The sequence below is a fragment of the Ochotona princeps genome, chromosome 16, assembly GCF_030435755.1.
Source record: "Ochotona princeps isolate mOchPri1 chromosome 16, mOchPri1.hap1, whole genome shotgun sequence".
NCBI classification, from domain to species: Eukaryota; Metazoa; Chordata; class Mammalia; order Lagomorpha; family Ochotonidae; genus Ochotona; species Ochotona princeps.
The window spans coordinates 1,891,681-1,919,130 of record NC_080847.1 but is presented as its reverse complement, the minus strand read 5'-3'; the positions used below and the strand labels follow the sequence as shown (position 1 = coordinate 1,919,130).

Sequence of the window (27,450 nt, the reverse complement as noted above, 5' to 3'; positions counted from 1 at the left end):
GGGAACCCAGACCCAAAGGTGCACCATGCAGGGATCCTCTTAGGGGGTTTTCTGGTGACTGGAAGTGGCCAGTCCATAGGGACGGTGTGCTCACTGTCAGCACTGTCCGGTCTCAGACCTGCCCCGCATCGTTCCTGTAGTGTCCCGGCTGTTGGCTCCTGTGCCTGGCCACTGGCACTTGGCGTATTGGTGTTAACATCCACCTTCAGGTTTCATTGTCACAGGAGCCATGTGGCGTGCCCTTGACTGGGCGCATGCGTGTGCCTGGCAGCTGTGGGGGCTGCCAGGCACACGCGTGTCTTTTGCATCGCTCTCTTTTTCCAGTCCTCTCATGCACATTTCCAGGGAAATTACCTCGTCGAATGGCAGCCTTGTGACGCTGGGCCTTGGTTTGCCTGGCTGTGAAATGGGAACTGCTGATCTCCTGTATCACAGTGTCGTGCTGTGTTTGGAAGTTCTAAGACACGGAGGATGGCTTCCCTCTCTTGCTGCTGTTAATGGCCACACCAGGGTTGCTCTTGGCAGCTGGGATTGAAGTGAAGTCAATGGGGGCCCTCCACCTGCTCTGGAGGACTTCCTGGGAATCTAAGAGAAATTTCTCCAAAGCTGAATCCAGCCGAATCCCAAAGCAATGGAGATGAAGGTTGGGTGGCCGGGTCATAGCTGTCATCCAACTTGGGGTGGGCCTGGGTAGGGGCAGGGGTGGGCACTCCGTACCCGCTCTGAGGGCCTGGCTTGGGAGAGCCCCCGGTGTTGTGTGGCAGGCAGGGACATCGGCCTCTGTCTGCCCCTGACAGGCAGCCCCCCGAGCCGGAATTTTTCTTGGAGGGTGTCCGGCTGGTGCAGAGCGGGCTTGGTGCCATGCTGTTGTGGGAGAAAGCAAGTAATTCAGGGCCAGATGGAAGCTGTAAACTGGAGAAAGGCATGCAGAATGCTCTCGGGTGGCACTGGAAAGTCTGCATGGGAGAATGGGAGAACCCCCCGGGGCCCAAGGTACAGGCCAGGGAGGGGCGGTCCCATGAGTGGGAGGCCCCTGGAGGGTCCTGACCGACCCCTGCGTCTTTGAGACCCGCAGCCCTCCACTGGTCAGGAGGCTACAGGAGTGACCTTCCAGCAAGGGCCCCAGCATGTGTAGCTCTCCAGGGCGCCTGGGGTGTGGGGTGTGGGGTGTGGGGCCTGAGGCGCATAGCCCGCTCTCTCTGCTCCGGCTCTCTCCTGAGTGTTGTCTCCTCACCCAGCTGCAGGCAGGGGTTAGTGGCTGCTGTTGGCCCAGCACGCCACTACCCGGCCCGCTCTCCCTCCCACCAGCTGCAGGCGTTGAGCCCCGGTGCCATGTCTGGATTTAGCAAGCTGGGTTCCACACCCTCTGCCCTGCCCCTGCCAGCGGCTTGCTTCAAAGGTTAATCCCAGCTCCGTGGCTCTGTGGCTCCGTGGCTGGCGCCTGGAGCCCCTCTCTCCGGCTTTCTCCGCTCCGGTTAATTAAATGTGGCTGCCTATTGTCAGAAGACAAAGTTGGATATTTATTACACCTTGGCGTTACAGAATGTCAAAGGCGCGCACAGTTTGAAGAAATCCTGCAGGGAGTCAGCCTGTCAGTCTGCCTGTCAGTCTGCAGGGCCGGTCAGTTTGCAGGGCCGGGGCGGGCAGGCCGCAGCTACCCCCGGCTTTGGCTGCAGTTAGCCGTTTGCCTGACTTGGCACTTGACAATCTGTGCTGACTGGGGGCAGTTCTGGCGCAGCCGCTGGGAGATCTATTATCCGACATCAACACCCTAGTTCCGGGACCCTCCCCGCGTGGCTCTGGGGCTGTGCGCATTCGTGGCTGGCTGTGCTGGGGGCCAAGAGCGGCCACCCCTTCCCACTCTCTCTTCTAAGCTCCTTCGTGGGCCTTTAGGTTTTATTTTCTCACTCGGGCACTGCAAAAGCACACGGCTAATTACAATTTTTTTTTTTTTTTTTTGCCGTGGAGGGAGGAATATGACTGTGTTCACTTTATAGGGTCTTTCTCTTCTCCTTAATAATAATGCTTTAAACATGTTTGACATCTGTAACTAACAGCTGGCACCCTGTTACGGAAGAATGTCCTTTTATTTCAAAGCAGGTTGAACTGTCATTAATAGTATAATTAGGTGATTATCACTATATAGCAGAAAACTGCTTAATTGTAGAGATTGCTTTTCTAGGATTCCAGGCTTTTTATGGTTATATTTGTTTAAGCTGTTGAATTTTCATTCTATTTTGGCATTTGGTACGTTGCCTCGGTTTTGTTGGTGTTTTTTTTTTCCCCTTCCTGTTTTTAGTGTGTCTGACAGCTGCCTTCAGAAGCTCCGTGTCCCAACGATGCCTGCTCATGGGAGCAGCCGCTGCGGGGAGCAGGCGCTGCCAGAGGCCCCCAGGAGCAGGCCCCCCAGGAGCAGGCCCCCCAGGAGCAGGCCCTCCAGGAGCAGGCCCGGAAGCAGCAGAACCCTTGATTTATCTGATCTCTCTGTGGGTAACAGTATGAAATTAGACATTTAACCCCAGAGCTAAGGTTGTCTGTTAAGAGGCCACTTTTACAATGCAATTTACTTTTATGGTATGTCCTTAATACACAGTATTAGCGAATGCTTCCGAGTTGCTGGCATTCTGAAGAGGCGTGTATTACAGGGACGCCATGGCACGCGTAACTGGAATTTGAAGAGTTGGGTGTGATGGGATCTCGGAAGAACCAGGCGGACCCTTCATGAAGGACTCTGAATGGTGGTGTGTGTGGAGGGGGCTTGCCCTGTGGAAGCTGGCAGAAGCCTCAGGGCCCCTTCCTCTTTCCTCCGGGAGTCCAGATACCGTCACTGCCTGGCTGGCTCACCCAGGGCAGGGGCAATGGGTGAGCCTCCAGGGAGGCCACCAGGAGCTTAGTTCAGGGCGACCTGGGGCCAGGATGCCCCGTTGTCTGTCCCTCCCTGCCTCACTCCCGAAGGCAAATTAACCCCAGACCCTTCTTCCCAGAAACCAAGCCCTCCTAAGGGCCAGGGGTATGTAGAAGGTCTTCTGTTTTCTCTTGAAGATTGCTTTCTTTGAAGGGAAGAGTTAGAGAGAAAGGGAGGGGTGAGACAGAGATCCTCCATCCACTGGTTCACTCCCTAAATGTCTGAGAGCCAGGCTGAGCCATGCTGAAGCCAGGAGCCAGGGACTCTGTCCTGTCCACGGGGGTGGCAGGGCTGTGGCACGTGGCTTGTTCTGCTTTTCTGATTATGCGAAGCAGGAAGCCGACCTGGCGCGCTGCTCCCACGTAGGAATGGTGGCTTGACCCACACGCTCACCACTGCGCAGCGCTGGCTGTTGAGGGGTCATTGAGCCAGGATGTGTCTCCTGTCCCTGAGGGGTCTGGAGACGTGCCCGCTGCCTTGACTGCTGATGGCCTGTGTGGACACTGCTCCCAGGGGCCATGGGAGGAACCTTCACCCAGTCTACACAGCCCCGCCCATTTTCTGGGGCGGGGCAGGTCTCTCTTGAAGGCTCCGCCTGTGAGGGGCCTCATGTGCTCCCCCCCTTTACAGGGCAGAGAGCTGTACTGGATATACTAGACGTACACTGTCCAAATGGCCGCAGTGGCCAGGCCCAAGCCAGGCTGAAGCCAGGAGCCAAGGACTCCACCCAGGTGTCCCACAGAGGTGGCAAGGACCCGAACCCTTGGGCCATCTTCCCCTGGCTTCCCAGGGGCTTCAGTAGAGAGCTGGATGGGAGGTGGAACAGCCTGCGCTCTAGCTGGCCTTGCAGGTTGGCGTCTTGACTCAGGACCTGTCCATCTCTGCCTGTTTCAGACAGGAAGCTGGCAGCCTGGAGTGGGATGGCAGGGCTGCAGTAGCAGAGGCCTTTCTCTGAGTTCTTTGCTGATGGGGGTTGGTTGGGGTCCCAGGTGTGTCCGGTGATAAGCGCCTTAGGGAGGACCCTTACCCCCCACCCAAGGTGCTGCTGCTTCTGGTTGTGGGCACTTGCTGGGGTGGGGGGCCCTCTGTTCCCCCCAAGAGTGGCTGTGAAGCAGCTCCATCAAGTTGGTCACCATGGGCTGGCAGGACAGCTACTGTGTGCTCTGTGCTGGCAGTTTTGCTCCCAGCAGGGAACTAAGCCCTAGTCTCCAACTTGGACTTGGGGTTCTGTGTTTCTTTCTGCCTAGCAGAGCTGGTGTGAATTCAAGCTCCTTTACAGCGCCCAACTACCACCCCCCAGACTCCAGGCTCCGCAGTAGCCCTCTGGGTGACCCCCTGATTTGCCCTCTGCCCCTGGGCTGTGTGTGCCAGGCAGATCTGCCTCCTTCCCCCCAGCGGCCTGCCATCAGCCACCTGGTGTCCAGGCTGTGGCCTTTGTTCTGTAGAGCCAGGGGAGGAAGGCGCTGGGATCCCTCAGATAAGGGCTGGCCCCTCCCAGCCTCCTGCTCTGGCTGGCGCCCAGCAGCTAAGGGTGATTGGCAGCGGTTTCTGCCCAGGGCTGGGGGTGGGGGGAGTACTGACCCCTGGGAAGGCGCTGGGGCAGCTGCTGTGCGGGAGTGACTGTCCCTGGTTTATGGCCCGAGGGGTAAACAGTTTCCAGACGGTGTTCACCCTGAGGCTGGCGACAGCTTTGCGGAAGTGACTGGGGACTTTAGTCTCTCAGGGCTAGGGCTGTGCCCATTGCACTGCCGAGGCAGCCGAGGCTCAGAGAGCTGCTCCCCCAAGCCGGGAAGCAGTGAAGGTGCGGTTCAGACCCCCCAGCCTGCCCTTGCCCTTTAGTTCGAAGGCTGTGCGGAGTAAAGGCCTGGCTGGGTCCTCTGCCCTAGCTGGGCATGCTGGAACCCCCGGAGAAGCTCTTGCTGCTGCTTCTCCATGCGGGATGGGGTCCGTGCAGTGTGCCCTGATCATTCCCACCGTCCTGTGGCTCCCCTTGCTCTGGTTTTATTTTCTTCTCTCACTGGATCTGGAGCTCTCTCAGGACCCACAACTGTCTGCTGTACCTGACATGCGCCCAGCCTCTCGCTGTGGGTCGCTGAGGGTCCCTGGTCTGAGACTTAGAGTTCTATCTGTCCTGAGGCTGTGCTGAGGGGACTTCAGGGGACAGGCTGGTGGGGAGTGGTGCCCAGCAGAGCGGCCCTGGACTTTGAGGCATGAAGGAACTAACTAGACTTGCCTGGGGAAGAGCCTGCTCTCCCCCGGGGTGGGGCTTAGGGACCCAGAGGGCCCTCCACTGGGACTGGGCTTCTACACAAACTGCCCCACCCACCTCTTTTGAAATTCTGGCTGGGGCCAGCCCTGGGGTTGGAGGTGGACACTGCCCAGCTTTGTGTCCTCTGGGACTCCTGAAGCCAATTTGGGGAGGGAGGGCGCTTTGTATTGTAAATTTCCGCAGAGTAATTACGTCTTAATGTATGGTAATCCGCTGGCCCTGTTGCTGGGCAGCCTACATCTGCTGGAAGCCTGGCCCACTAGGGCTGGAACCATGGGACGGGACAGAGGGACTGCCACAGGTGGATCCTCCCTGGCCCCTAGGGCTGTGAACCTGGGGCACTTCCTCTGCCCGGGAAGGTGAGCTCAATGCTCTGGTCTGGCCCCTCCTCCTCATTCAGGTCCCAAGTCCTTTAGGGGTTCCCAGGTAGGCCAGCTGGATCTCAGGTCCCAACTGGCCCCAGTAGTCACTCAGGATCTGCTGGAAAAACCTCCCTGACAGGGAACTCATCCCATTCAGTTAGCAGGCAGGCATTGTGGGTGGATTCTGTGTCGGACGCCCAGGAAACAGGTGGAAAACCCTGACCTGGTGCCTGTGAGTGGGGGGTAATGGGGGACCACTGAGAAGGCCAGCCAAATGGGGAGGGAGGGAGGCAGCCAGGTGAGGGTGAAGAGCAGGTGCAGGAGCCCTGGGTGTGGTCTGTGGGCTTCCTGCGGGCAGACTCCCCTGGCAGTAGAACCCTAAGAGAGAGGCAGCCTTTGGAGGGACCCTGGCCCAAGCCTGGTCCCTTGCTGCCTGTAGGACACAGTGCCCTCCTTCCATTCTGCTCAGCTGGCCCCTCTGCCATCTCAGGCAGGACACCACCCAGCGCCTGGGACCCACACCTGACTGCGGTGGAGTGCACTTATTAACCCAAGTGTGGGAAGAGCAGGGTCTGATGGGATTGGCTCCCGCCAAGTTCCCTGCCACCTGGATCCTGAGGTACTGCTTCCAGCCATTCTGATTTTCTCTTCAGCCGCTGGGCAGTGTCATGCACAGTGGACCCTGGCTTGTCAGTGGCAAAGGACCACAAGGAGCCTCCCTGGGGGCCCCCTGACCTAGGCAGCAGTGGTCATAGCAAGTACTCTGGGTAAGCGGGCTTCCAGGCAGGTGGAAGCTTTGGAACAGGAAGATGGTGGTGCTGGGGGTTGCCCTGTGTGCCTGCAGGTCAGGAGCAGGTGCCTGGGCAGCCCTAAGCTGGGGAGGAGACCTGGAGAGAGAGGACCCTTCTCTGTTCATGATGGACAGGCATAGTGGAACCAGAGGCCTTATAGGGCTGCACCTCTTAGGATTTGGGGGTGTTGCTGGGCCCCTCCACTTTCTGGAGAGAGGTTTGTGCTGCCACCATGGGGCAATGACCTGGACTGGGCACCCTGGGCTTGCTGACTCTTCCTCCCCCAGAAGCCAGTGGGTGCCCCTGGGAGGCTGGACAGTGTTCAGGACTAGGGAACTGGGAGTGGAGATACTTGGGCTGGGGGAGGTGAGGCATGCCCTGCTGTGCACAGCCGGTGTGTCACTGGAAACCCCAAATCCGGCACACATGCTGGGAGGAGGCGCTTAGCACCTTTGTTGCCCTTGGTGCCTGAGGTGTCAGCGCCTCCAGGGAAGGGAGTGTGCCAGGCTTCAGTGCCACCTTGGAGCCTTAGCCCCTGGGGGCTCTGCCACATGAGCTGGCTGTGGTTCAGGGGCCTCCTGTGATGCCAGGTGGGGCAGGGGATGTGCTGGGCTACCACGAGGACTGGCCTGAGCCTGGGCACATGGGAGGAGACAGGTGGCTTCCTGAAGGGTGGCCCTTGGGAGTCACTCCCCCACCCCCCGTCTCCCCAGGCGCCCTGAGCTCAGGCCCATGTGGGTGACTGAACTTCCACTCCCTGGCTTAGGGCTCTAGGGGTGGGTCCCAGCCTCCCTGCGCAACCCCCCCCTCACCCCTTGGAGCTTCCTCACCGTGAGTGCCGTCTGCACAGCCTGCGGTTGGTCGGCCGTCTTGTCATTTAGCTGTTCCAAGCCAGCGATCGGGAGGCAGCGCAAACTGTGGCATTTGCTGAGCGTAAAAATTCAATTAATTCCAGAAGGCAGATTAAATATAAGTGAGTTTTAATAATTTGCTGTAAAGTCTGAGGATTACTGTGAGCACGAGAGGAGCCACACGTGGGGTGTGCTTGAGTGGGTTGGCACAGTCTTGGGGGTGCCAGCCGAGGAGGCTTCCTGCAGCCACTCATTCCTCACCATGGGGTACATCCCAGCTCTGTAGCAGCCTGCTTTCTGAAATGGGTTGTCCTGGGGTGTCTCCAGCAAGAACCACGGAGGTCAGGTGTCAATGGGCAGCTCTGGCCATGGGACACTTCTTGGCTAGGATCTTCTCTGCAGAGCTGTAAGGACCCTGCAGCCATGCCAGTGACCCCAGCCCCATCTCCCAGCCTCCCCTTTCTCCATCCCAGTGGCTGAATGACTTCCAAGTCTGGGTCCCTGGGCAGCTTTCTTGCTGAAATGTTTTAAAAGTGTGTGTGTGTGAGAGTGAGAGTGAGAGCGAGAGAGAGAGAGAGAGAGAGAGAGAGAGAATGTGGCTGTGTACTCCCTGTAAGACGTGTGCTCCCCCTGCCCAGGACACAGACATCACAACTCAAATGCATGTGACCACGTGTGCACTCACCTGCGTGTACACACGCACACGCTTGCCCAGCGAGCCCACCAGTCACCTGCCTGCACATGCCCCTCCTCTGCCTCAGATGCTGGTGGGGGCAGCAAGCTTTTCCCACCCCTTCTTTGCCCCCCATTCCGGAACACAGGATAAAGGAGAGTGGAGACCTAGCCCCCCCCCGACCCCTGCCTGGTACCCCCCAGAAACCAGGCCTGGCCCAGAAAAGGCGATAAGTGGAGGCACTGTCTGGAGCCTGCCTCCCAGCGGCCTCTGCTGCCAGGGAGGGGAGCCGGAGCGAGGAGGTGGGCGGCTTTTATGTGACAGCAGCGATGGTCCAGTGAGTACAAAACGCTGTTTCAAAGCCAGCGTTCATCACTAACACTTCCCACTGTGATCTCTGTAGATTTCTTTGTCTCCTTCAATTGGCCCTAATTATGGGGCTGGAGGCTGCCTGGTAGGTTTCCTTCTTGTCATGCAATCCTGAGGGCACACTTGGGGACAGGGACGTAGGTCGGCAGCTGCACAGCTCACCGATGGCCCTGGGTCTTGTGCCGGCCTGTGGGCCAGTGGCCCTGTACTTGAGCCCATTCCCTGGGGGTGCCTGGTGCCTGTTTGTGGGAGGGAGGGAGTCCCCTGGGGGGCTTCCCAGCTGAGAACTGGCTAGCTGGGGTGTCATATGGTGAGCAGGCTGGGCTGCTGGCTGCCGCCACCAGCAACACCTGCAAAGATGAGAGTCTCAGCCAAGCTCCACATACCCCGCCTTCCCTGCACGCTGCCTCTAATGCCCTCATTATGCCGTGTTTGTTTCAGTAATTTACACTCTCCGGGTACTGATCCATCAATAATGAATGTATTACCTGTCTGGGGGAAGGTTGGGGACATCCGGGAGGCTGCCGTGACAAATGCCTGCAACGCTGTGGTGCCGGGAGACGGGCACACTCCCACAGCCTCCCGTCTCCCAAGCCTTTCTCTCTCTCAGGGCAGTGGGTTTGGCAAACGCTGCCCAAGGCTGATACTCGGCACTGCTCTTCTATCCCCCTCTGCTTAATGCCTTTTTAATATTTAAAGCCACCATCGTCAGGCTTTGCCATGAAATGCTTCCAAATCAAACCGTTCCTCCGATCTCATGCTCTGGCTTCCCCTGGGCAAACGCTCACTGGGGCAGTGCAGGCTCTTGGCAGGTGACACCTGGTGCCAGCCTGCAAGGTGTCAGCAGCTCCCCCCACATCCCCTCTGACCCATGCTTAACCATGCTAAAATAAATAGTGGTCTGGGGATCACACCTACCTTGGCTGGCCAGCAGAGGCCTGAAGCCCTGGGGGCCTTACTTACTTGCAGTGTGGGGATCCTGGGCTGGAAGGAAAAGCTGCCAGGGCCTTGTAATGGTGGGAGAAGAGATGTCCCACCCAACTATCTCTGGGGCTGTGGCCAGGCCAGCAGCCAGTACTGGCCCTGAACCGGCCCCTGGGAGCCCTGGCAAACTCTGCCTGCTGCTGGTGTCCTCGTGTGGCCTAGGGTACACGCCCTGGGGCCAGCCCCCTGCTGTGGGTTAGCTGCATAGCCCTCTGTGATGCCCTGGTGGGAGGTGGGAACGACTCTCCCATCACCCCGGGGACCAGGAGGGGCGGCAGAAGCACACGCATCACCTACAAGTTCAAGACCTGTGAGGGACTCTGATCTCGGAAGCTAAGCAGGGTCGGGCCTGGTTAGTACCTGGACGGGAGACCGAGGCTGTGAGGGCCGCCGTCCAGGACGCCCCCAGCCTTCGTCTAGAGACGCCAGCGTCATGTCTCACTGCCATTGTGCACCCACATCAGATCTCTCCACGCCAGTGCCGGTCTGGTGGGTCACAGGCCCTATCCCGGAGTGACCTCACCTCTAGGATGTATCCTTTCCATCAGCAAGTGCCGGTGATGGAGCCTGCTCGCTCCCGGCCCCGTCACCTGAGCATCACCATGTGGCCTGTTGGTGCTGCCCTGCCAGGGGCTCCCAGGGCAGGTTCCTTCCCTCCTGGGAGTCAGGCCGCTGCCAGGTGGCCGTGCACCTGTACTGCCAGGCTCACACGGCCCCTCTTTGCTGCAAGCTAAGAACCAAGGAGCGCCCCCTTCTCCCTGTGTTACAGAGAACCCGTCTCCCCAGGTGAGCTCAGTGCCAAATGTAGCTAATTTAAAACATGCACAACAAAGAGATTGTCCATTCACTAGTTCACTGCCCAGATGCTCGTAAGAGGCAGGGCTGGGCCAGACTGCAGCTAGGTCTGCCGTGTGGGTGGCAGGGACCCAAGCCCTTGAGCCATCACGCAGTGCCTCCCCAGGTACGTTACCAGGAAGCTGGAGAGGAAGTGTGGACTCCCTGGTACTTGACCCGGGCCCTGTGCTATGGGCTACAGGCGTCCCCAGCGGCTGCTTTTTAATCCTCAGTCGCTCCAGTAAGCAGCGAGGGGGGACCGAGCGTCCCCAGCTGCAGAGCTCTCAATGCAGCTGGTTTTCATTTGCTGTTCAGTTCCGAGGAGGACTGGCTCGGGCCTGTCTCCCTCCCCGGCTCACATTGTGCCTGTGAGGCATGGGTTTGTGTGCAAGTGTGTGTGTAAGCCCACATGTTGGGGGCCTAGAGAAGCCAAACAAGGGGGGTGGGAAGAAGGTGCAGGTGCTGGTGTCACCCTGGGCCCCTGGTCCGAGACTAACCCTCCCTGCGGACACAGCAGAAGTCTGACCCTGGAGGATTGACAGCGGACAGGAGAGATGGGGGGGATGGCATTGCCCAGCCCCGACTGCTAGCAGATGGTGCTGGTATTAGGAAAATGAAAATACAGGCAGTAAATTTGTTGTTTGCTAGTGTTAATTTCTTATCCCAAGGTAAAACCTTCCCCCTGGTCCTGACCGTGCCATCTGCATGCTCATAAAATACATTACAGCAGGATTGGCCCCCGTGGCAGCCGTGGGCTCTTGGGGGCTGTGGCACACCTGCTGGGTTCCCGGGCCACACGGCGCCTTCCGCTCAGGGCTCACCGGCCGCTGGGCAGAGGCCGTCCCAGGACTTGCTCTATTTGGTCCTTGTGGGGACTGTGACCTGTTGTCCGATAGATGTCTCTGTTGCTGTAAATGACTTGTCCCCTCTGCCCCACTGTCCGTCTTTCCTTCAGCCAGGCTTTTCTGGATCCCCCCCCCCCTTCAGCTCTCACCCTGTTCCGGCTGCACAGGGCCCATGGTTTAAAGCTCTCTTGTCCTCCCTTGTGGCAGTCCCTTGAGCGGCCTGTCCTTCACCAGTCTGGGAGCAGGAGCGCCCTCATCCATCGCTGGACAGGGGTCAGTGTCTGTCAGCTTCAGCTCTCCTCCCGAGTTCCCGCCATGGGACAGACAGGCCCAGGCCAAGAAGGCTGCTCCACAGGATGTCTTTGGCTTTCGGGGCAGCAGCTCCTCTCGGACAACCAGCCCCACCCCTGCTGCCTATGAGGGCTGGCCTGGGAGTCGGTGTGTTGCGGGCTCTTCCTGGAAGGCCGGGGCCCTTGCAACTCACTGTATCCAGAGGTGGGCTGCTGCCCACAGGCATGCGCAGCTTCACGAGCCTGTGCCCTGGCATAGCCCCTCTCTCTGGTCAGTGAACGCTCTCACTGGTGACGGACAGCGCAGTCTGAAGGAAAGCAGAACCCGGGCCTTTTCCATCTCAGGTTTGATAGGCCAACCTTGACCTTCACAGAAATGAGAAGTGTTACTAGGAACGGCTCCGTAGGATGTGCAGGTCTGCTGGGCAGGTGGCAGGGTCTGGCAGAGGGGCACGTGCGGGCTCTCACAGTCCCTCTGCCATTCACCGCCTCTGGGGCGCATGCTCAGTGCTGACATCCATACACCCTGGGTCTTCCCCTTCCAGTTGCCCTGCCGGGGAGATGAGGGTGGCACTTGAGTGCCTGTTTATGTGCAGTGTGAGTGTGTGTGGCCCACACCCACTTCCTGTCTACAGGCTCTGCCTGGGTAGGGGGCCACACTGTGCGGCGGACAGGACCATGGGCCTGAGGACACGGATTCTGTCAGGGTCCAGCCTTGCCAGAGCGACAGGAGAGGAACCAAGGCTGGAAGCTGGTAGAAGGGCTGGCCTTGGATCCCAGGGACTGACATTTGGGAATTGTGGGGTGCGTGTGTGTAAGCATGTGTGTGAGACTATGCTTATGAAAGCATACACTGCTAAGTGTGTGTTGGCTCAGGACACACATAGATCTGTGTTGGGGTATATGTGTGAGCTTGATACCAGACATGTGACAGGAACAGTTGCGTGTAGGAGACAGTGTGGGTGACAGGGAGCACACGACGATGTGTGACAGAAGCGGGTGCGTGTGGTGTGAGCTGGTGAGTGTGATGTGTGTGTGCTGGCGTGAGGACAGAAATGAGTCTGTGTGTCAGTGTGTGTGAGAGACCCAGCATGCTGAGCCTGGCTGGCCTGGGCTCCCCCTGCCTCCCCCTGGACTCCCTCTCAGAACTTAGTTTCCCCTGCAGTGGCCATGCAGTGGCCCCCAAAGGATGGCCAGGGGAAGCAGTAGGTTGACATCACATGCATGCTTTGTGCTTGGTGTCAACATGCTTGAGGCCCCCAGAAATGTGGCCTCCTGGGACCTGGAGACCCCTGGGATTTGTGGGACTTGTGATCCAAACCCCGGGGATGCATGGTCTTTCTGCCGTACCTTGTCCTCCCCACGTAGACCAGGCATCAGACAGGGGTGCCCAGTCCTGATGGCCGCCGTCGGCTGCCCCTGTGGCTGGAGTGTGTGCCTGGGTTCTGTGTGGGGCTCCTGGAGGTGGGTGCGCGTAAGGCCATCTCCCCTCTGCTTCATGCCCTGTGACCATTCTGGAGCAGGTCCTAGAGAGGCCTCCTGGGGCAGAGACCCCACTAGGGTGGGCTTTCTGGCTGGACCCAGCCCTGGACAGGCCCTGAGCGTCTAGGGGGTGACCGATCGTGGGCATCCCAGTGTCACTGTCATATCACGGTCCTCTCCCAAGTCAGAAGGGCCAGCCTCCCTCCCTGCTTGCTTCCTGTCAAAAGGGAACAGCCCGACGCCATCTAGTACAGTGTCACCCCCAGCAAAGTGACATGAGCCCTGTCTTCCTGGCGCTTCCCTTCCCCTGGAAATTTCCACAGCGATGGAACATTCCAGATCCACAGTGCCCGAATCAGCAGCCACTGGTTCCACGTGGCTACTGGGTATACAGAATGGGGCCGGAGCAACCATAGGTGTTACTCCGTCTCAATCCATGATGTGGGGAGGACAGGCAGCACCCGTAGCTGCTGGGACAGCTCAGATTGGGGGGACGGGCCATGGACGGGCCATGAGGGTGGCTTTCCCACCTGGATTGCCTTGTCAACCCCGTTCTGGGTCTTAGGGACCTTTGTATATGTTCGTTTCACATGACACTGAACTGGGATGAGTGGCAGGGGAGGGCCGGGCTGGGCCGTGGTTCCTCCTCCTGTGCTTAGACGCAGCAAATCCAAAAATAGCTTCCCAGCAGAAGGCAGGGCGGGAGATGGGGGACCTCGTCTCACGGTGGTTCTATGTTTAACTTCCAGCTCACTGCCCGGCGTTTCAGAGCCCTCGCAGATGGTTGGCGGATGAACGAATGCAGGTGTGAATGAATGAATGTGTGCCGGTTCCGGCTGTGTGACCTTGGACAAGTTACCTGGCCTCTCTGTGCCTCAGCAGGCATGGTGCTGGCACCGCTTCCCGGGGTACACCCTGGGGACTGTGTGAGGAAACTGGCTCCACGGGGTGGCCCCACATGCCCGGTGAACCAAGGGGCAGGTTGGAGGCTCAGGGTCTGGGGTGCAGGTCCCACCACCACATTCCTTTCCCCATTCTCTCTCTGCTTTCTACTTCCGCATCCTTCCTGACCCTGGCACTCCTCAGCCTGGCCCCGCGGCCTCCCCTCCCCCAGGCCCCTGGCTCCCCCGGCACTGCCATGTGCCTCTGCCTGCTTGTGTGAATATCTGATCTCCAATTTTATTCGCTGGGCTCCAGCTTATTTGCATAATCCACACAGTCACCCTGGTTTTAATTGCCCACAACTCTGCAGAAAGATCATGTGGTTAAGTGGTAAATCATAATTAGATAAATAATTGGTTTGGCCACAGCAAGCTGCTTTTGTTACACCTGCCATCTGCTGGACCCGATTTCTCTTCTGGCCAGAACAATGCGGTTCTGATGACAGAGCGTGCTGCTTCTCTTTCGGGGGTGGAGGGGCCAGGCGGAGGGGCTCGGAAGCAACGCCTGGAAAATTGCCCGGTAGCTGGGGTCTCTCTTTGAGCAGGCGCACCCTGCACCCGCCATGCATCGCTCAGCTTGGCTCATGCATCAGAGTGGCAAATTTGACTTCTCTGTAGAAGGGGTGGGTGGCGGAAGCGGACCAGCAAGGGCTCCTGGGCCTGGTCGGCCTGGGGCTCGTCAAGGGCCCTGACAGGCTGGGGCAGGAGGCTGGCTGTGGAGGGCCTGGAGCCAATCCCCAGGGACTGGCAGGGGGCAGGTGGACTGGGGTGGACGCACAGACCTCCCTGCCCGCGCGGTCAGCTTCTCCATCTGCTCTTGCTGCAGGCGCCTTTATTTTCAAGCTCCAGGCCCCATCTGTGAGCCCCGGACCTCCGGGAGGAGGGGGGATTGTGGGTCTTGGACTGGCCGGGTCGCCTTGCTGGGGCCTTGCCTGAGGGCTGGGGGAGCACTTGCTGTTCCTCTGTCAAGTGTAGGCGGAGGACTCATTGTCCTCACCTGACACCCCTCCTAGGAGGAGCAAGGGGCAGAGTGGGTGAGACCCTGCCAGGGCTGCCTGCCTGAGCATGCTCGGTGCCCGGGGCGGTGGGGTGAGCACGCTGCGGGAGTGCCTGCAGCTCATCATGGCTGCGCCCAGGGCATCTGTGAGGTGCCATGCCCTGGGAGGGACCCTGGAAGGCAGGGAGGAGAATGGCTTTTTGGACCCGTCATAGGCAGGCAGCGAGGCCTTGTTTCCGCACCCACCGCTCCATGTGTTCCTCGCTGGTCTGCTCCCTGGGTGACCCGTGCAGACTCCACTAGTTGCCCCTTGGCCTCACCTTGGCACCTAGAGACAACCTGAAGTGCCCTTCCTCTCCGGGCCTGGCATCCTTGTTGGAGCTTGACAACAGGCAACCCTGGGGGGCATGGGACCCTCTGCTGAGACTTGGAGCCAAGGAAGAGGGCCGGGGCCCTGGCCGAGAACCCCTAGAGCAGGCTTGGCTGTGCTGGTCAGCAAACACCTGTGTCTTCCTTCCTGAAAACCCACGATGCCTGCTGGGAGAGCTGTGGAGCATCGTATGTGCCAGGCCCTGACTGCTTCCACCGCCTTTCTCCCTGCTACCCACCCAACACTCATCACCCATCCGCCCATAGCCTACCCACCCATCTGGTTATTCCTGCATGTATCCATTTACTTCTGTATTTGTCCATCTTGTCTGTCCACCTCCCTTCAGCCCACCAGCCCACTCAGCCAGCCCCCATTCTGTTGTCTCGCTCACCCCCCTCTACCCATGCTTCCCATCCAGCCATCATTCTCCATCGTCCAGATCTCCACTTGGTTGGGAGGGGGTCTTTGCTCGGGCTGTACCCTCTCCCCAGGAAGGCTGATACCACTGAGATGGGCCCCCGGGAGGGAGACAGGGGTCCCCTGGCTGGCTGCAGACCCCCGCCCCAGCCTGCGGTGGGCTTGGTTGCTTCACGTTGACGTTCTCCTAAGAGCCCTGATTTCAGATACTCAGCCTTGTTCTCTCCTGAAGTCCCACTCTGGCGGGGAGGTCAGGCCTTGTGGCAGGAAATATGAAGATTTTCATATTAGAAATAACCTCCTGTCGAACAGGATGGCCACCAGCTGTATGTGGCTATTTAAATGCAATGCTCAAGTTTTTACAAATTTTGGTATCAATTAAAATTTGAGTTCCTTGGTCACACTGGCCACATGTGGCTGTAACGTGTATGGTGGACGGTTCCTTGGTGTCACTGGCCACACGTGGCTGTAGCATGTATGGTGGAGAGCTCCGATGAACAACCTCCACGGGGCCTGCTTGAGTTCTAGACTCCTGGTTTTGGCCTTGCCGTCCCTGGCTGTTGGGGCTGCTTGGGGAAAAGAACCTGTGAATGGATGCTTGATGTCTCTTTCCCCGGCCCTCCCTCCCTCTCTGCTGTACATATAAACGAGCAAATAGATGGGTTTCAGAAACACGGTCCCTTGCTTGTGGGAAGCAGTGACCAACAGCTCTGCTGGATGGGCCTTCGCTGCGGCCGCTCTGAGCTTAGGCCGTTCAGGAATCTCTGCCAGGGAGGTGGGGGGAGGGGAACCAGGCCTGTGTTTTTCTCTTGCCTGGGATGCTGTGTGACTTGGGTTTAGTCACTAACCCTCTCTGGAGTCTGGAGATGGGATGTTGGGGCCCTTGGGTTGGGGTGCCCCATTCTGTTTAGGGAGGGTACCGAGGAAGGTGGGAGAGAGACGGGGCCATCCTACCGGCTGGGTCACTGTGCTTGTTGAAAATACCGAGCAGGGGCCCGGCGGCGTGGCCTAGCGGCTAAAGTCCTCGCCTTGAACGCACCGGGATCCCATATGGGCGCCGGTTCTAATCCCAGCAGCTCCACTTCCCATCCAGCTCCCTGCTTGTGGCCTGGGAAAGCAGTTGAGGATGGCCCAAAGCCTTGGGACCCTGTACCTGTGTGGGAGACCCAGGAGAGGTTCCAGGTTCCCGGCTTTGGCTCGGCGCACACCGGCCCGTTGCGGCTCACTTGGGGAGTGAAACATCAGATGGAAGATCTTCCTCTCTGTCTCTCCTCTGTATATCCAGCTTCTAATAACAATAAAATCTTTAAAAAAAGAAAATACCGAGCAGGGAGGTCAGACCAGACTCATGCCTCCTGGCGGCACTGGGCCACTCTGTCCCCTCTACATACACCCGTCTGCCCCAAGCAACCTTCCCTCCCCACCTCCTCCCCTCTTCCTCTGCTTCCTCCTTCTCTCCCATCACTCCCAGGCCTGGGTTTCCTCCCCTTGTCATCTGTGAGGAAGGGAGCCCAGAAGGTTCTTTTGCTGCTAACTCCTCTGCTGGCACCTGCATGCAGCTCGTGGGCACCCAGCCTCAGTTGGCCCTATCTGTGGGCACCTGCACACAGCTCCTGGCCCCATCTGTGCCCCGTGCCACACCTCCTTAAGCCGCTGCTTTGATCTGTCAGGAGTTGCCTGGGTAGCTGACATGGTGTGTAAGAAGGTGGAAGCCAGGGCACCTGATGCCTGTGGGGCCCGTGCTCCTCAGCCTGAGAGAACACCCTTAGAGTTTGGAGGAGAAAACAGGCTTTTGAATGAAGCAGTGAGTCAGAGTGTCCCCCCAGGCAGGGCGGGTGCTTGCAATGGGACTGGAGGTTCCTGCCAGTTGTCCAGTCGTCCCCACTCTCCTTTGGAGATGTGGGCTGGGCTGTAGCCTGTGACCCCTTAGCCACTCTCGTACCACAGTGAGGCCTGGGGGCTTGGAGCTGGGGAAGGTGAGGAGAGGGCCGGGCCTAGGAGTGGGAAGTGCAGAAGCCTGCCACCCCTCCCTGTCAGCTCCACCCACTGTGACCCAGCTGTGGGCCACGAGGGAGGCCTACTGCCCCTTAGGCTGGCCTTGGCCACCTGAGTTCCACAGGCTCTGCTCTGTGCAGCTCCCCTGTGAGCCCGTTCCCAAGGTGCCACCTTGGGTGATGACAGCAGCACGTGAGTGGGTCAGAGAAGCGTGGGGACTCTCCCAAGGTCATGGAGCAATTTGCTGCTGAGCCAGGAATAGATCCCAAGCTGGGCCACACTAACCCTGCACGCCAACCGCTAGACTGGCAGCTCTGCAGAGCTGAGCGGCCCAGGCGGAGGGGAGGGAACTGTCATCCCAGGCCTGACGGGGAGGCCCCCGGTGCTCCCAGGAGAGGAGCGTGTTGGGAGCTGCAGTCTGGAGGTTGGTGCAGCAAGGACACCTGCATGAGGCTGTGAAGGCCCTGGCGTGTGTGTGTGTACACACGCACACTTCTTTTAAGATCATCAGGGAGCGTTTTAAAAAACACCAAACCCAGTTTTCCTGATGACCCCTTGCAAAGCACTCGGCTGGGGGGGGTGGGTGACTGGAGAGAAGGGTCCCCTGCACCCCCGTGAGTATTCTGGTGGGAGGAGGGGCTGAAGAGGAATGGTTTATGCTAATGAGCATGTGTCTTCCCGGTTTCTTCATTCTCCATAAGGAAGCCTGCGTGTGGGGTCGAGGCTGCCATCCATCTGGGAAGGCTGCCTGGAGGAGGCAACATTAGCAGTTACACATATGAGATTGAGGAGGAATTTGAGCGAAGGGAAGGAGGGGTGTGTTCCACAGCCGTGAGCCTGCTTGGGAAACACTGGGGGGCACACATAGGTGGGCCCATGTGGGGCAGGCCGGTGCGAGTTAGGCATGGCCACCAGAGATGGGAGTCAGAGGACTTGAGACTTTAGGGCGTGGAGCTGGCTTTGGGAGCTGGGAGTGCTGGGGCCTGGACCAGGGGTGGGCACAACCATCCCACTGGCCTTCAGCCGGGACAGCCACCCTCAGCCCCGGGACCTCTCAGATGGCCTCAGTCTGCGTAACCACATTATAGAGTCATGAGCACAGCAGCCTGCACCAGTCACTCCTGCTGTGGGCTGGGCCGGCAGACAGGCCCTGGCAGCGGGTAGCCACGGCAGGCTGGGGGTCGGACCCTTGTGCCTCGGGCTCAGGCGTCTTGCCCGTGAGCACTGTGTGGCTTCAGTGACTGGGATGCATCAGGGCAGCTGTCAGGTGCCCAGGCCCCCCAGATTCCCAGCCAGACCTGACTTCCACTGCCCTAAGGCTCGGGCCGGCTGTTGTGGAGCGGGTGGCAGTGGTGGCACAGCCAGGCAGGGAGGAGTGGTTATAAAGGACTTGGGGATCAGGGTCCCAGAAATAAGTTTGTGGGGTGCTTGGGGCTCCAGCCACGCCCGGATTCTAGAACAGGCTCCCTGCCCTGGACAGTGGCCTGGCTGTGCTGCACCTGTGTTGGAGAGCAATGTGGAAAGGCCATGGGAGACCTGGGCAGCCACTGCACCCTCCCAAAGCAGGCTGTCCCCGTGAAGTTGTTGAGGATCCTCCAGGTTCCTGGGTCCCCAGTGAGCCTTTGAGAAGGGCAGCCTTGCTTCTTCCAGGACTCCCTCCCCAGCCCAGCCATGTAGTGGCCAGGTGTGGGGACAGGTGTGTGCTTTCCAGGGTCACCACCTCCAGCTGCTCCCTGGAGCAGAAACACGTGGACGAAGACAGCCAGAAGGGGCAGCATGGGGGCAGCTGAGTGGGGGGACACAGGCCCTCAGGCTGGGGCTCAGAGCGACCTTACCAGGTATGTGTTAGTGTGCCAGAGCGTAACTCCCTCTGCCCCAGACACGGCAGGGGAGGGGCTTCCAGACAAGCTGCTCCTTGCCGGCTGGGGGCCTGCTGGGGAGCAGTGGGGGGTGTGTGAAGGAGGGGAATAAGGCTGAAGTTTTATTTGGATTTTTTTTTTCAATCTCCATGAACACTTTGAGAAGCCTGGTACATAGGGTTGTGCCTGAGCAGGACACCTCCTGGGAGCACAGTCAGAGAGGCCTGGCCCCCGGGTGCCCAGCGGCTCTGAATTCGCAGGTTCACCTGTGCTGTAGTGGGCATCAGGGTCTCCCTCCTGCTGGTGGCTGTGTAGATAGACTGCACCCTGAAACCTATTTCAGAGCTGCCATGGGCATTCATGCTTTCCCTTCTGCCCCCGGAGGCTGTGCCAGCACCTGGTTCCTTGTGTATGGAGGGGTTAGGGTAGCATCCTGTATTTCTGCACCTGCTGGCGAGTGTGTGGGCTGTCTTCCCTGCTACTCTGTAGGGACCAGTTCCCGCTGTGGGGCTGGGTTCTCAGGTTGTTGGTGTGGCTGGGTGACTCAGCTGCCCTGACCACGGGCCTGGCATGAAAAGCACCGGGCACAGCTCTCTCTACTGTCTTTCTGCGTGGTCCTCTGGAGAATGGGGGCAGAAGCTGTGTTGTACCTGGGCTGGGCCATGCTGGTCAGGGCAGGTGCAGCCCTGGGTGAGCCCTCTCCACGCTGCACCCCATAGCACTCTCCAAAGCCTTGTTTGTTTGCTTTTAAATTTGCTTACTTGAAGGGCAAAGTTGGAGAGAGAGTGAAAGCGAGTAAGAGGGAAACCTTCCTTCCTTGGATCACCCCTCAAATGGCTGCAAAGGCTGGGGCTTCTCGCGCAGCCACCACGTGGGTACAGGCCCTCAAGCACTTGGGCCAGCTTCCGCTACTTCCCCAGGGGCATTAGCAGGCAACTGCTTCAGAAGTGGAGCAAGCAGGACTCGAACCAGTGTCTATATTGGGAGGCTGGTGATACAAGTGGCAGCTCAATCCACTGGGCCACAATGCAGGCCTCGGGAGCCACACTTTAAGCTTTTGAACAGTTATCACATGAGGTCTGGCCACGGAATGTGCTTGGCGACAAGTGTCTTGAGAGTGTGCATGGGAAGCAGAGGCCAGGGTCCCAGTACCCTCCCCTGCTGCCTGGGCCTGGCCCAGCCGTATAAAGTTTAAAGGTTTTAAATGCAAATATTTCTCTTTTATAGATGCCAGCTGTCTCCAGAGAGCGCCTCTCCTCGCTGCTCAACTTTATTGTCCAATTAGCTCCTCATATCTGGGTGCTCGGAGCCTGGGGTGGAAAGCTGGCAGGGGGAGGGGTGCTGGAAGCTGCCCCTGGGACCCTTCGTCTGGGATGGGGTGTGGAAGCTTGGGTCAAAGGGTGGAGACAGCAACTCCTCCCCCTCCGCCCCCACACCATGATGGGGCATGGTTCCTTGCTCCTGGGAGGGAGTCGAGAGCTGGGGGTGCTTGGTGACAAGGGTATTCTTTTCTTATTTAGAAAATAAAAGGCAGCAGCCGCCGCAGGCTGGCTCCCCTCACTCCTCCCCAGCCCCTCCCGCCCGCCTCCCAGCCGCGCAGCGAGGCGGCCCCGTTCACGGGGCTTCGCGGCGCTCACAAAGCGAAGCAATTAGAATTGAAAATCTATGCAAAACAGCTGTTAACTGATTGTGAAGGAGTGCAGCTGTGTGCGGGGTGCGGCTGGAGCCCAGCGCAGAGAGGCCAGGAAGTGCTGGGGCAGCCCGAGGTTAAGAGGAAGACTCGGGAACCTCCTGGGAGGAACCTGTCAGGCCTCAGCCCCCGCCCGCACCCTGAGAGGTGACCTTGGCCGCTGACCACCAAGGGACCCCCTCCCCAGGAGGGACCAGCACGGGGAGGAGGGGGCTGCTTTTCTCCCTCTCTGACCTGGGCCAGGACCCCCACCGAGAGGTCTCTGTGGACGCTGTCCCCCGGCCGTGCGGTGGGGACCTGGGCCCAGTGAGGAGCCGGTTGTGGGAGTCTGCATTTCCTCCCGCCGGCTCCCGGTGTGTTGGCTCTGTGCTTGCGGAATGGGACAGGATCCCACAGGCGGAAAGCCTTCTTGGAAGAGATAAGATTGAAGAAGGGGAAGGGTTCAGGGTTTTCTGTGCCAGTGGTGGCAGGCCGGAAGGAAGGGGGTGTGACCCCAGTGGCAGGCTGGCCCCTCTCCTTGCCCCTGCATCCTGGTGGACTTTGTGCCACATTGGGACTTGGCACCCACTGGGGCCAGTGGCTGTGGGGTGGGCAGACATCTGAGGGATGATTGGTTTTCAGGCAGCTGTCTGGAGACCCTGGCCCAGCAGAGACCACCACACTCCCAGCTGTGGCATCGGGACTGTGACGGGAGTGACCCTGCAAGGGCCAGTGAGAAGACTGCCAGGGACGGGAGGACCCGCACAGGCTTGTGCTAGAAGTGGTTTGTCCCCAGGCAGGTCTGCTGGGCTCTGGGAGGGCAGCCCCTCTCTCCCTCCCTGCCAGGCCCTCAGTGTGGCCTGTCAGGGGCTCGGGGCCACGTTGCTGACCGCTCACAGTGAAGTGCCAGTCCAGGGACTTCCGGAGCCGGGGGCCACACCAGTGGCTTGTAGACAGAAAATGAAGGTGACACAGCCCGTCAGGTCCGAAGCCCCCAGCCGGCCTGGGGAGGTGCAGACTGTACTGGCAATGGCCTGAGCCCCGCCCTGCCTCCCCTGCTGTCCCTAAGAGCCCGGGCCACCAGGCAGCCCACAGAGGGTGGGTGTGGAGTTTTCTGTTTTGTTTCTGGGAAGGCTCTTGTGAAACAGAGCCTGGGGCATGGTGTGTTTGTTGAGTGATCCAACACCCACCTGTCCTGGTTAGAGGCATCACTTATTCTGGCAGCTCCTTTCTGAGCAGCTGGCTTAAAGGTGGCTGAAGGGAGTCGGCCAGGGCTCTGGGCCTGAAGACGGGGGAGCACTCCCTGCCTCCCTGCCAAGGGAAATGGGGGTGGGGTGAAGACAGGGGTGCACTGCCTCGCTTGGCACAGCACATCTGTACCACCAGGGCCATGATCTCTGAGTCAAACTTCCAGGCCAGGGGGAATGGGGGTGGGGGAGTTCCAGGAAGGGGCGCAGGACCAGTGGGGAGGCGGGAGTGGGTCAGCAGGGGAAGGAAGCGCAGCCTTGGCCCCGAGGTGGAGTTCTGGAGCAGGACAAAGCTCGGGGCACGCAGGCTGCAGGAGAGCAGTTCCCACCAGGGCCGGGCCCCGGGGTTACGGATGTTACCGGGACTGTGTGAAAGCGTGCGTCACCCACGGCAGAGCCCAGTCGGGCCCTGGCACCCTTAGCTGGCTCACTGCTGCCCCCTGACGATGGCCGGTGGGTCCGGCAGCCCAGGAGCAGATCCAGGGAGGGACAGTTTGCTTCTGGCAGTTTCCCCTCCGGGATTTGGGGACCTCTCGGCCGCGACTTCCTCATCTCTGACACGGCCCCAGACCACGCATCCTGAGATCCCGTGGAGCCTGTAGGAGGGATTGTCCAGCTCTCAGAGCTAGCCAGGTGTTCCCTCTCCGTGTCCAGGCCACACGTTTTTCCAGTTTGCTCCTGTTCCGAGCAGGTCTAAGAACTTGACCCGACCCGCACCCCTCGCCCTGGGGACCCCCCCAGAGAAGGAAGACTAACATCTTGTTCTGGCGAAATACCTGCTGGGAGGACCTGTCCTTTCGCTGGGAAACCTGGCCCAGGTGCTGCTTGCTAATTTGCATGCTAGTCCCCGCCCCCTGCGGACGGTGGGCCAGGTGGGAAAGGGGTTGGCCTTGCCCCGGTGGTTCTAAATTTTTTTTTTTTTTTTTTTTTAACAGCTTCAGGGTAGTTTGTCTCTCCCAACTTGAATCTTCCCTGCGGCTTGCCCCACCCCCACCCCGTTAGTGACTCCCAGCAGGGGTGGAGGCACCTCTCCGCCGCCCTCCCCCCTCCCGCCGCCTAGTGCGGGGTTTAAGTTACCCTGGCTTCGCTGCCAAGCCACCAAGCGGTGCGTAAACTAGGCGTTCGACCGAGGCCAGGACCCACTACTGGAGGCGCCGCCGGGGAAGGCGAGGCGGGCACTGAAGGGGAAGCCGCCCCCGTGCCCACAGGTAGGAGCCGGTAACGCCTGGGCTTGCCAGCCCATTTCCCTTTTCGTTTGTGGTCGGGCAGGAGGCAACCTTGTGCAAGGCGCTGGGCCCGTCCCCGTGTGCCCTGCGTGACCTGGGGGCGTTCGTCAGCCTTCCCCCCTCTTGACCCCATGAGGGTACCCGGCCCGGTCCTGCCGCGCCCCGCAGCGCCAACCCCCAATGCCCCTGGCCCTCCCGCGTCCTCGGGAACAGATGGGTGTGATGGCAGGCGCCCAGCGCTCGCTCCCGCCGCAGTCCGGGCTGGCGCGGTGCGGGGGAGGCGGGCCCTCGGGGACGGCCGCGTGCGCTCCTGCCAAGAGCGGCGCGGGCATGTCCCGGGGCAGGCTCGGGGCTGGCAAGCGCGCGGGCTGGCAGCGGGGAGGCTCTGGAGCTGCCGCCCAAGGGGTGCTGTTTGCCTCCGGGTTCACAAAAGTAGGAAAGCGATCGAGTAAAGGGTTGAAAGGTGGCGGAGAGGTGGGCAGGGGGAGACCCCTGGTCTGGGATCGACGCACGCCATTCTAGGGCGCGGGGTCAGCCCCGGGAGAGTCCAGGAGGTCCCCTTGACCCCATGTTTCCTGGTGCGGCGTGGGAGGTGGGCTTGGGGCGGTCCCTGCGCCCGTCGCCGAGTGGGGGCAGGGCAGAGCACAGGCGGGGGGCGGGGGCCGCAGTCCCTCTGTGCCGCCTGTGGGTGCCCAGGAATGTCAGGACGCGCCTGAGTCATTCCAGTCAAGTGCCTGGGTGAGGTAGCAAGGAGGGAGCGGGTGCTAGGAATGGGAGGCGCTGCGCCGGGGCCGGTGGCCCAGTGGGTCGTGCCAGCATCTGGAGGCGGACAGCCTCGCCTCTGACCGCAGCCCCAGCTACTTAACGATCCCCCTGGCTGAGTGGCGCCTCGGTGGACTCGTTACTGGGCCGTGAATTCTTTAAAAGAACCGACACCAACCCTGCGCGCACTGTGGCTCCCCGAAAGTTGCTTGAAACAGAAACAGGGAACTTTCTAGCACTGGGGGCTGGAGTGGACAGGATGAGGCGGTCGGGCGCCCTGCTGAGTGCCCCCCAGCACTTTCACCATTGCCAGGGAAGTTGCCCCCCGCCCAGGCCTGAATGCCAGGCACTGTAGTAGGTGCTGGGGGAGCAGCTGAAAGACCTGCAAGCCCCGCTGCCACCCGGCTCGCATGGCGCGCGTGTCGTGGCTGCTTCCTACTTTTGGAGTCAGGTGGCCACTGCTAGCCACAGGGGTTTCCAGGAGCGTGGGGTGGGGAGTGACTCCCCTGCTCTGTCCTCGGTTTACCTGGCAGGGCGTGTGCCCGCAGTGTACCCAGCGCCGTCGGTGCGCGCGTGCGTGCGTGTTTGCGGCTGAAACCCGACACCTCCCGCTGGCTGAGGTCAGGGAGCCGCGGGCGAGCCAGTGGCCCGGGAGTGGGTGGCGTTGCGCTTGGGTGTGTCCTCGGCGGCGGCAGCAGCAGGTGTTTCTTGGCCGGGGCCCCGGAAGCTCCACCTCCCCAGCGGCCGAGCTGCCGCCGCCGAGCAGCCCCGGGTGAGATAAGCAGTTTAGACAAACACTGGGCGACGGTGGCTCCAGCATGTGTCAGGCGAGGCGGAGCTGCGGGGCCCTGGCATGAAAGGTGAGCGCCCCGCGCCGGGCAGGGGGGCAGGGGTCCTCGGAGTCTTGCCGCCCGCTCCAGGTGGTCCTCCTCCCAAGTTGGCGGGTTCAGCGGGGGCGGCCGCCAACGGCTCCCGGGCAACTTCCTCCGAGTGTGAGCCGTGATAAGAGCCGGGAGGGCGGGCTGGCGACCAGAGGCCACCCCTCCCCCTGCCCGCCGCACTCCGCCTGGGCGGCCTGGCTCCGAGTGGGCCGAGCGCTCGGCGGCTGCGTTCGGAGAGGGGCGCGGGGCGCGTGAGTGGGCGAGCTGGCAGGGTACGGAGTGGGGGCGGCAGACGCTGGGGAGCTGGGATGAAAACTTTGCAGTGGCACGGGAGGGGGCGAGGGGCCGGCTGTGAGTCCCCGCGGCAGGTGCCGGCGGCGGCTGGAGGGGGGTGGTATCTGCCGGCTGGGGTTCTGCGTTTTGCTTTTTTTTTTTTTTTTTGTCTGGCTTCCTCCCCTCCCTCCTCCGCCCCCGGGGCTCCGGAGAGGGCGGGGCCGCTGCCTCCGGGGTCTCTGACCCCCGCGCCCTGGACCTCTCCGCCGGTCCCACTGCCACCCCCCTCGACAGAAGATGGCTGCCCCAGCCCGGGAGGTGGGAGGGCGATGGCACATCCGCCGCCCCCCGCCCGCGCTGCCCTCCCCGGCCCTTCCTGCTCCGCCTGGATGCGCCTCCCCGCCCCCAGCCCTCGGGGCCGACCGCGCTGACGGGCGCTGAGTGGCCCGACCGAGTGGAGCCGACTCAATTATATTGCAGCACCAGAGACACCTCCTCGCCGCCCGCCCGCCTCTCCAGCGGGCTAATTAAATTCCCTGCGTGGGGGCGGGGCGGGAGTCAGGCTCGCCCAGCTCGGGGATGGGGGGCGGGCTGGAAGCTGCCGGAATCACCCCCCCCAGCTCAGACTGCCTGAAGGACAGGGGCGCCCCGCCAGATGGGAAAGGGTTTGGCTGTGCCCCCCACCCACCTCTTCCAGGCGCATGGTGGGGGTTGGGCTGGATGGGCTGGAGCTTGGGTTTAGAGGGTTGAGCCCTGCCAAGTAGTCTTAGCAAAGTACACTCAACCCTCTGACCCTCCCCCCTCCGCGCCGGGGAGGGGCCCACACAGGTTGGGGTTTGGAAACGCAAAGCAGAGACCACCAAATGCAAAAAGGAATCCTTTTGTAGAAGGCTCCCGAACAAAAGGCGCCACACGCTGGGCTAGGAGCATCTTGCCTAAGCCGATTTCCAGCAGGAGGGCGGGGGTGCTGGGCACTTGCAGGGGAGGCTCTTGGAGGCCCCTCCACCCCTGCGCCCGCCAGGCCAGTCTCTGGGCCGCCTTTGGTGTTGCTCGCCCTGTGTTTACAACCGCCCCCACCCCGGGACGTAGGCCGCCCCTGACTCAGCCGCCTCACCACAGGTGAGAGGCCCGGGTGCAAGCTCCGACTGGCAGCTGTGTGTCATCCCCACTGGCCGCGGGTGTACGTGCGGGGAGACGCCCCCTGCGCAGGACCCCGGGGCTGCCCGGGTGGCTGGTGTCCTGTCTGGCCGGGAGGGGAAGCCAGCCACAGCTCTACACCAAGAGCTGTCCTTCCTCCCGCCACTGGGGCGGTACTGGTCTGCCGCTGAGAGAGGCCAGCCCCCGGCCTGGAGCGACCTGGGCTTAGCCCTGCCTTGAGCAGGGAAGCTGGGCAGCCAGTCCTGGGTTTCAGGCAGTGTCTTCTGTCTGCTGGGGCTGGCTTGTCGGGGAGAGGGGTTGTGGATCCCCTAACTTGGCATTTGCACATTGCTGATAAGTAGGCCTTGGGAAAAAGCCGGGCCTCACTATCCTTCCTGGGGTGGGGCATGGGGCTGGCCTGCAATTGCCTTGGCCCCCTTGGCTGCCAGTAACTTCCCTGTCTCTGGGGGAAGTTGGGGCTGCCGATGGGACAGGGCCTTGTGGTTTCGGGGCAGAAGCCATCCTCCTGGACTCGGCATCTGGCCAGAGAAGGAGGAGCATGGGGGTTTGTGTGGCGGTCCAGGGCCCTGCACCTTGCGGCTGGCCAGTCCCCCTGGCCCGGGTGCAGCAGGAGTAGCCCAGCCACCCCTGCTCTGCAGAGGTGGGGCTGCCACCCCTCAGTGAGGGGCAGGTGTGCGGGAATTGGCCGCTGCTGCCTCTTCCTCCCCCTAGAACTCGCAGGGTCTTGTGGAGTCAGCCAGCAAGGCTGGTTTTCCCTGGCCCCATCCGAAGCCTTGGAATTCCGGGTCTGTGTTACTCTGAGTCTAGATCCTGACCGGGCTGTATGGGAGTCCTCGCGGGGCCGCGTGTTAATTACCCATGTGTGGCAACAGCGGGCGGCTCCAAACCGCAGGGCTACGTGAGGCCGCCCTGCTGGCCCTTTAACCTGCAGACACCCCGGGTTGCTCATGACATTTCAGCTCGGTGACCGCACCACACGCCGACCGGCCCTGCTTTAATT

The 27,450-nt window shown here is 60.7% G+C and overlaps 1 protein-coding gene across 17 annotated transcripts in view; it reads left to right on the top strand.

The window, feature by feature from the left end:
- GSE1 (Gse1 coiled-coil protein) overlaps window positions 1–27,450 on the top strand; it is a 263,243-nt gene that overhangs the window by 207,728 nt on the left and 28,065 nt on the right. For 2 of the 17 annotated variants that reach the window (XM_058674643.1, XM_058674637.1), the window contains exon 1: window positions 24,616–24,998. The exons of 13 other annotated variants lie outside the window; for them this stretch is intronic. In XM_058674643.1, the coding sequence (XP_058530626.1) occupies window positions 24,992–24,998 (7 nt within the window). In that variant the 5' untranslated portion in view covers window positions 24,616–24,991. Of the gene's footprint in view, window positions 1–23,206; window positions 23,359–24,615; window positions 24,999–27,450 lie in introns of those variants that run through there. 2 more of the 17 variants (XM_058674639.1, XM_058674645.1) reach the window with 2 other exon arrangements.